General features: G+C 39.6%; 2 protein-coding genes across 2 annotated transcripts; both read left to right on the forward strand.

The window, feature by feature from the left end:
- The first annotated feature begins 204 nt into the window (after positions 1-204).
- LOC136542300 (uncharacterized) lies at positions 205-1,114 on the forward strand. Its single transcript, XM_066534673.1, has 2 exons — positions 205-243; positions 332-1,114. The coding sequence occupies exons 1-2, from the start codon at positions 205-207 to the stop codon at positions 1,112-1,114; spliced, it is 822 nt and encodes a 273-aa protein (XP_066390770.1).
- A 5,130-nt stretch (positions 1,115-6,244) lies between these two features.
- LOC136542301 (uncharacterized) lies at positions 6,245-8,113 on the forward strand. The gene is made up of 4 exons (XM_066534674.1): positions 6,245-6,316; positions 6,857-6,949; positions 7,045-7,170; positions 7,505-8,113. The coding sequence occupies exons 1-4, from the start codon at positions 6,260-6,262 to the stop codon at positions 7,892-7,894; spliced, it is 666 nt and encodes a 221-aa protein (XP_066390771.1). The 5' UTR covers positions 6,245-6,259; the 3' UTR covers positions 7,895-8,113.
- Positions 8,114-9,064: the final 951 nt, after the last annotated feature.

Raw genomic sequence — 9,064 nt, forward strand, 5'->3', positions numbered from 1 at the left:
ATGTTGACCTCAATAAGTTAGTTTGGTATGTGCTAAATAATTGTGAAGAAGCTGAGGAATATTTGGAGTAAGTATCTATTAGATGTTTTGGGGATTAGTTTTTGTTTTATTTCTAATTTTTCTAATTATTCTTATGACTTAATTTTGCCCTGCAGCTTGTACAGGGACGATCTTGAGCAGCAAGGTGCACTTGATGTTGATAAAATGGTTGAACAAGGATTTGCAAAGTGGTTTAGGTGCCATGTAAGTCACTACACATTGTGTTTCTAGGTTCAGTAAATGCATTAGTATCCATATGTAATTGGTTAACTGAGTACTTTTGTTGCAACAGATTGAGAACAAATGCAAGGAGAATCCAGAATCGGTTAGCGAAGGATTGTGGGCACTGTCATGTGGCCCAGATCTGCGAGTTAAGACTTGTGCAGCTTGCAAGGTTAATGGAGTGCGGTATAGCACTGTGGATCGTGAGAATTTCCTTCTAACACAAAATAGTGGTGTAATGACTGAAGGTTCACATGATGGGAACAACATAGATTTTTATGGAGTCCTTAAAGAGGTAATTGAGTTGCAATATAACTCAAATCTTCAAGTCCATCGGACGGTGGTTCTATTTCGATGCGATTGGTTCAAGCAAGAAGGCAAGACGATAGGCCTTCGAGATGACGGACATTTCAAATCCATCAATGTGCAGTCATTATGGTACAAGACTGATCCTTTCATCTTAGCAACTCAATTGAAAAAGATATTTTACCTGCAAGACACATCTTTAGGTAAAGATTGGCGAGTTGTGCAGAAATTTGAACATAGGAATATTTATGATGTCGCTGAAAAAGATGAGGCCAGTCATGATGTGCATCAGGATGATTATTGTTCTGATACTGAACATGTAGTGCAAGCAGGGGCTGATAATGAGGTTACGCACAATATTCAAGGTGGAGAACCCAGTATAATTGAAGGAAATTTACAAGACCTTATAAGCAGCAAGAAGCAACCTATTATTCATGAAGATAGTGAGGATGAGGAGGAAGATAAGACAGTACTGCAGTACTGTAGTGATGGTGGCAATGATAACAATGATGACATGTCCCTAGACGATGAAGATGATGATTTCTAGTATGGACCTTGACGTACTGTTTTGATTTCTAGTATGGACCACTGACATGTCCCTAGACTGCACTACTGTTTTGTTTTCCCTGGACATGTTATCTGAACCTATAATCTGAACATGTAATCTGGACATGTTATCTTGGCCTATCATGTTATCTGGACCTATGTTACTGTAACTTAAGTGCTACCTATCTATTGTGTGAACCTATATGTCCAAATTCTATTGAAATTGTATCCACTTTCATGCAGAACTGCATACAACCAGTGAAAAATACTCTGTCAAAATTATTCTTAAATTGTAGCATGACTCTTTCAAATCAGACCACATGAGCTGCATACAACCAGTGAAAAATACTTGGTGATTTCTGAAAATGATCTTCATTTCATAGGATTACTCTATCATTACATCATTTCTGAACAAATACTAGGACTACAATTACAAAGCTTGTCCATCTTGCATTTCTGAAAAATCGTCTCATACAAAGCTGACTTACAGGCAACCATAACAGCAATCAAGACACCTACAAAGCCCACAAAACAAGGAAAAATCGATCGCTATTTGCTTCGGCCCATGCTTTGGCTCCTTAGCCTTCACTGTCATCCGTGTCCATTCTTTCCTCATGTGCATTTTCTTTGGCTGCCCCTCCAGTAACTCCTTGCTGAGAGAGTATCATCTTTGAACATGACATATGACCTCATCCCTTTTTGATTATGGGTGTTCTTTAAGAGCTCAACTTGGTGGCCATTCCAAACAGCAACACTGCATTTGGAATTGTTCAGCCATCCTGCAAACATATTGCATTAGATATGCATTGCTGCTACAATTCGTTTTTAGGAACAAAGAAGCTCAAGACTGGAATATCATAGCTCGAATAAATGTGCCAAATAAACCACAGATACACTGAATTCACAATAGAAAGGAAGCGAGGATTTGGAAGCCAAGGCAAACAATTCCCTCGACCATTCACACAGTCACTGCAATACACATAAGTCTTTGAAACTGTGTGCCTCGTTCAGTTCCCCTTCCCCGTTCCATGTTTAGTGCAAAACCAAGGTGATCATCAGCATCAGCCAAATGCACTAAGGAGCAAATCAAAAACACTGAATATGTGGTTTCAATTGGCAAATTGGCCAGAACTTGGGAGCCAACAGAAGCTGACCTGGTTCGTGCAGCGGAGGCGGACTGGCGTGGACGCGGCTGTAGCTTCGCGCGGACGTGGCGGCGGCCCGGAGGCGGACTGGCATGGATGCGGCTGCAGCTTGTCACGGACATGGCGGCGGCCTGGTCTCGATCTTGGCGCGAACACGGAAGCCAGCGGCCTGCCGTCGATCTCGTCGTTGCAGCGGGGGCGGATTGACGCGGAACCCGGCAGCCTGACGCAGAATCCGGCGTCCAGGCGACGGCGCCGGCGGTCCGCGATCTCGCCGGGGGCAGCGGGGCCGGATTGACGCGGCAGAAAAGGGATACGGTTTAGGGGTAAAACCGGATCCCATAAGCATGGGCGATGCGGATCTCGTAGAGTTTATTTAAAACTGCGCTCGAGTACTAACGAACCCAATTGAATAGCGCAATGGTCTAGCCCTTTGAGTTTGACATCGAGCTCCCAGGTTCGAACCCTGTGGTAGCCAAATTTTTTTGCAACATTTTTTATTAGATATTACGTTCTGTGATTTTCTAAATATTAGCAATAATATGACACTATCTTTTTAGTTTTCTGACTTTCTAGGTTCCACAAAAATATCTAACTTTAATATCAAGATTTCAGTTTACAGTTTGATTAATTAGTTCAACTATTTCAAGTTATACAATAATAACTCATTTGTAATCAAATTATATCGACAACTTAAAAAATAGAAATAATTATTTATTGTAGGTAATTATTTTATTTTATCTTTATAAGAAATAAAATATTTGAGTTACATTTAAAAAAATAAAAATATCATAAAAATTAAAAATGAAATACTTGACTTATTTTCAAACTTCTTCCTACATTTTTAGCTATTATTGTACTTATTTGTTGAATGACTAAATGATAAAAGGTACAATACCTTAAGCTAGGTAGAAAAATCTTAAAACTTACATGGACACCTCATTTTGGAGTATAATGATGACAACAAAGTTTCAATTGATTCTAAGAATGTGGTCATGCACATCCTCACAACGGCATACTCCCTCCGTCACGTATTATTAGTCGTTTTAGACTATGAGCAAGTACGATAGAGATTCCATATATCTGGACTAAAGTTCTTTACAGATGTATAATACCACTTTGTTGAAATCCTTTTAAAAATTTTATGTCATGATCATACACTAAAATAAGGTGTCCATCTAAATTTTTAGATTTTTCTACCTAACTTAAGGTATTGTAGCTTTTATCCTTGAGTCATTCAATAAATAACTACAGTAATAGCAAAAAATTTTAATAAATAGTTGAAAATAAACGAGGTAAATCATTAAGCTATATTGTACTAATTAAAAATCTGGCAAAAAATGAACATGGAGAAATAAAAAAAAGGAATAAACATAATAAATGTTGACAAAACCCAAAAATTAAAAAAACCCAAAAAAATTGGCTATCATCGGGTTCGAACCCGGGAGCTCGGGATCAAACTCAAAGGCCCATACCATTACGATACTCAAGTGGTTTCATTAGTTCTCGAGCGCAGTCTTTGATAAACAGATCCCGCAATGCCAAAAAAAACAACACCGCAACCTCTCGCGTCTGAAGGCGCCAAAACAATTTCCCTTGTCAAAAAATTCTGCCAAAAACACGGTATATTTACTCATTTCCTGCACTCATCACCTCCTCGGCCACTCATTCTCTCTTCCCCCCGTTTCTCGAACCCTATCCAACACCGCCAGGACACAACCGCCGTCGACGAGCTGCGTCCCCGCCCACGAGCTGTGTCCTCGCCGACATCAATCGCCGCATCCCCCTCTCTCTCATCGCCCCATGCACCTATCTCGCCCCATCCACCTCTTTCTCGCCTCAACCTAACCCTAACCATCGTCGGATTATGGGTCATCGCCGCACTGGATTAGCTTCCCCGTCGACTAGGGTTCACCGCACCAGGGTTGCTTCCCCTTTGACGACCACCGACGACGAGCACATGGTCTACATCCGCAACCTAGCCACAACCACAATGGTGGCAACAAGGGGGCAAGGTAGGAAGCGACCTACAGAACAAGAACAAGGTAAGCAAAACTCTTCTGTATTGATGAATAGTACCCAGTCTTGGTTTGCTAACCATTCGGTCAAATTGTATTCTGAATCTTGGATCTGTATTTATATATTGATGTGCAATTAGTAATCTATTTTGCACTTGTATTTGTCTAAAATAGAAGCAGCAGTGATGTTTTCTGAAAGTAATTATAGTATAATTCTGAAAGTAGCTGTGACTCTTAACTTCAAATAGATTTTGGCGTGGTCTGTTTGACCATTTTAATGATCTGGATTTGGATGTAGCAGAGTGCATGCATGTGTGTTGATAGGAAAAGAGTAGTTCAGTACAAGCTATCTTCAAAATTTTTAGATAATTTAGAGTATTTGTGCTTTAGTACAAAAAAAGTTGTACCTCTTACCTATTACTTGTTGCATATAACCTATCACCTCTTATCCCTTAGCTCTTCAGCAGGCACTACTAGCTCCTACCTCTTATCTATCTAGCATCTAGTATTACTACCTCTTAGTACTTAGTTCACTCCTTTTTATTTTCTAATAGACACAATTTGCTTGTTTTTGTAAGAACCTCCAAAAACTGATTATGAGAGACACCGAGATACACATGTGGCGAACAATTTAAAGAAGATGCAAGAATTCGACCTGAAAAATCTATCTACTGAATTTAATAACTCTGTATCACAATCTGTATCAAAGAAGGGGGAAAATCAGCAAACAAGAAAACAAATAGTGAAGATTCAGATTCATCGGAGTATCTCCTTGAAGATGATGATCAAGGAGATAGTGATGATGATGACACTGAATCTGATGAGCAGCCACAACCCCTAGCAACTAAGGTGCTTCTTCTATCTTCAAAGTACTTGATGGGGAATATTTGCATTGCATTTGAATGTTTTTAATCTGTTCTTTAATATATGCCCTTGCTTTTAGATGCATCTTGTTTCTTGCATACCTGTTCTTTAATATATGGTCTTGCTTATTAATGCACATGACTTACTTGATTTTTTTTCCACAGTATCCTACAGGGCATAGTCAGAAAGTCCTAGCTTCAAAGAAGAAGAAGATAGGTCCCACCATGGCGCCAGGAGTTAGGGCTAGTAAGAGAGTGAGGGCATCTCAAGGATCACAGGTGCAACCTCCTGAATCCTAAACAAGATCATCAAAAAGGCTTCAACCTTCAGCGAGAGATGGCTAGAATGTAGAGGATCCTACAGATGATCACGATGAAATACCACCACAAAGGTCTTATACAGATGCAGAGGAAGGCAATGGAGCTGGTGGTTAGGACAATACAGCTGCAGAGGAAGTCAGTGGAGCTGGTGCTCAAGACAGTACAGTTGTTGATGAAGATAATGTAGCTGGAGAGGAAGACATAGAAGGCAAGTTATAGTTTCTTTGTCATTCAAATATGTCATCTGTTTTGCTTATCTGCATGAAACTAAATCATTTTAATACAAATTCTATTTTGTAGCTCCTACACAGCGAGCCCCAAGGAGACCCAGGCCACCCACCAAGGGAACACAGCTGGACAGGATGACAAAAGCTATGGGAAGGAGAATGCTCATAGCTATTGCTAAAGGCAAAAGAAGGCCTCATGAACCTGTTCAAGTAGCCAAGTTTGCATCTAAGGCTAGTGTCATCATTCGGGGTAAGGTTCCTGTCCTACCTCATTGGAAAGAATACAAGAGAGACGATCAATATTACAAAAACTTTGTGGGAAAGCTCTCTGTAAGTGCATTACTATTTCTATGGTTAACATGTATATCTGTTTAACCTGAATTGACAAACTAAATATGGAATTGTCATATGACTAGGGGCGCTTGGCCATTAACCCTGATGACAAGCCAACAGAGGAAGCTTGCACCGATATGCTGCGCTCTGGGGTGCGACAAATGCGTTATCGACTCAAGAATAAATACTTCAATGGTGTACCTACAAATGAGATTAGGACAACTTCTCCAGTTGCATGCATGACTGATGAACAGTGGAAGGCACTAGTTGCAAAGTGGTCTGATCCAAAAAACATGGTATGGGTATCTTCTCATGTATTCTTTCTCATTCAGTTTCCAAAGGATCTGATCATTTTAAACATATCATCTCATCAATCCTTCTTGCTATACCCAGGCCCTTCAATGAAAAGCAGTGTAACACATAAATATTTTCAAACATAAAGATTCCCTAAGCTCCTAAATTGGAGCAATTAGCAGAATGTACTTGGGAAAAAAGGGTTGGTCATATATATCCTGCAAATAAAAAGGATTACAAATATGCCCTTAAATATCAATCCATTCATCAAAGGATAGAATAACATATTCTAAAGGACAAAATCATGAACAGAACAATAGAAAGGCAGTTCATGGTGAGCATTCAGACAATTTGAGATGTACATTTCATAGAAGTTGTATAGGGCATAAAAGAGTAGACAACTCTGTAGGAGTTGAAAAATTACCATCTTACTGTTTTTCAGATAAATAGGTATCTTGTCATATATTCTTTCTCAATCAATTTCCAAAGGATCTTCTCATTTTAAACCTATGATCTCATCTGACATGTTCATTATCTTGTAGGAATCAAGTGAAAAGAACAAGCAGAATCGTCGTAAAGTCAAGTATCATCAAGCTACGGGTTCTCGCAGCTATGTGGCACACTTACATGCATATGTAAGTAAAGAGTACCCTGTACATATTTGCACTAAATAACTTATTTTGCATTTCATCTGAGAAAACTTTGTTGTAATTGGTTATCTATGAAATAGAAGAGGAAGAAAAACAATGCAGAACCAAGCACAGAACAAAATGAAGAACTTGATGCGGTGGAGGCCTTCAAGACCTGCCATACCAGCTCCAAACATGGTCTGACTGAACTAGCAAGAGAAGCAGTTGTAAGTCATGACATCTATTTCGCTGTGCCAACAACTATTTATTAATTGGATAATATGTCTTGTTTCAAACATTTTGTATTCTGTCTTTTGCTCAAAACTGGTCATAATCCAATATAGCTAGACATACTTGCTAAATAATAATCCTATGGTGTTGACTTCTACTTGTATTCAGTTACCTGACAACAAATAAATGACTCATGATTGCATACCTATTTGGCATCAGTTTCTATCAATGCAGCATAGGTTTTTATTTTTTAAAATACATCTTGTGTGATATTTCCTCCTCAAATTAATGCAATAAGTATCAACTAATGATGGGTCATTGCTGTTTCAGTCAAATATGGAAGCTTTGAGGACAGAACCTGTTGCTGAAGGTGAGACAGCAGTGTCCAGTGTGCAGGTTGTGTCCCAGGTGCTCTCCCAGAACAGCTCAAACCTTTTCCTGAAGAGTGTTGGCATCAAACCAGTGCCATCCTCCAAATCATCATCATCATCAAATGAAAGCGAGCTTCGGGAGCAACTAGCAGCTGAAGCTATGGCTGCTGTACAAGGTGAAATCGATGAACTCAGGAAGAGAAGTGAAGAAGCTGAGGAAAAGCTGGCGAGGACACAAAAGGAGATGGAGGAGTACAAGAAGCTGACAGAGATAAACAACAAGGCAATGGAGGAGAACAATGCGCTGCTCAAGCGTATCTTGGCCATCAACAATGCTTCTTCGACATGAGCACTGCTCGTAGCTGCTGGTTCATTAAGCAAGGGGTCTACTAGTGATTTTGTTTATGTAGTAACTTATGTTGCTGGTGGTTGGCAACTTTTTATTATTTCCTGTTATGTTAATGTGAACTGAGATGAAACTAGTAGTTCAAATGTGATGTCTAGTGAGTTATGTGAACCGAGTTTAGAATTGTTGATTAAGTTGTTGGTCATTGGAATACTGGATCTGTTAATTTACGGAAGCTTTTGGTCATTCTAGTATTATTTGCATTCTGTAATAAAATCAGTATGTGCACTTGTGATGAATTATCTGACCTTTCTGTGACGATTTGGTAATTGATTCTGTGACGAATTTCTATTTACTTCAGTGACGAAAATGAGAACCTATCACAGCAAGCCTTGTGGCCCAATAAAAAGTGGACATGTGGACCATCGACATCACTGGCCACATCAGCTGCCACGTGGTCGGACACGTCACCTGCAATGTGGACGCACCACGTGGACAAGACACGTCAGCTGCCAGCGTGGCAGACGTCGTCTGGCCGCCTAACAAACGGCAAGTCATGATTGAAAAGGGGCTATATCAATGACGAAAATAGATCGTCATAGAAAGAATACACTTCTATGACGATGGCCATTTCGTCATAGAACAAATGCATATCTATGACGAAAATAGATGTTTCGTCACGGTAGGTAAAATATGACGCGCATTCAATGATGAATACCATATCATCACAAATTCATCATAAAATAATATATGTGACAATTTTGGAGTCTTCAGTGACTAAAGTAGAGCATCATTGATGTACACATCCCTAGTAGTGGATGCTGCAAGTACCTCCTCTCACAATGTAGCTTGCTCCATGCCTCTTTATCTAGATAATATTTGTTCATTAGCTGTATGTGAACTTAATATTCTGATACATCATGTTTGAATGACAACCTAATTTACTTAAATGTATCGGCAACCATGGCATGGTATGTAGTGCATGTTGGTCACGTGTCTAGGATTTATCGAACCTAGAAAGATTGCTATGCTAAAGTCAATCGCTATCCTAGTAATTTGCATAAAAAATACAACACAGAAGTTAAAGCTTTGAGGGCCTACTATAGTCATTCGACCTACCTTACAAACCATGGGTAACCGGCCTACTATGGTCCAATGAATGTAAACCATGGC

The sequence above is a fragment of the Miscanthus floridulus genome, chromosome 3 (assembly GCF_019320115.1).
Source record: "Miscanthus floridulus cultivar M001 chromosome 3, ASM1932011v1, whole genome shotgun sequence".
NCBI classification, from domain to species: Eukaryota; Viridiplantae; Streptophyta; class Magnoliopsida; order Poales; family Poaceae; genus Miscanthus; species Miscanthus floridulus.

Coding starts and splice junctions, on each gene's coding strand:
- LOC136542301 (XM_066534674.1), top strand. CDS start 6,260: ATGACTGATGAACAGTGGAAGGCACTAGTTGCAAAGTGGTCTGATCCA. Junction 6,317..6,856: donor GGTCTGATCCAAAAAACATG/GTATGGGTATCT, acceptor ATTATCTTGTAG/GAATCAAGTGAAAAGAACAA. Junction 7,171..7,504: donor AACTAGCAAGAGAAGCAGTT/GTAAGTCATGAC, acceptor TTGCTGTTTCAG/TCAAATATGGAAGCTTTGAG.
- LOC136542300 (XM_066534673.1), top strand. CDS start 205: ATGGTTGAACAAGGATTTGCAAAGTGGTTTAGGTGCCAT. Junction 244..331: donor CAAAGTGGTTTAGGTGCCAT/GTAAGTCACTAC, acceptor TTGTTGCAACAG/ATTGAGAACAAATGCAAGGA.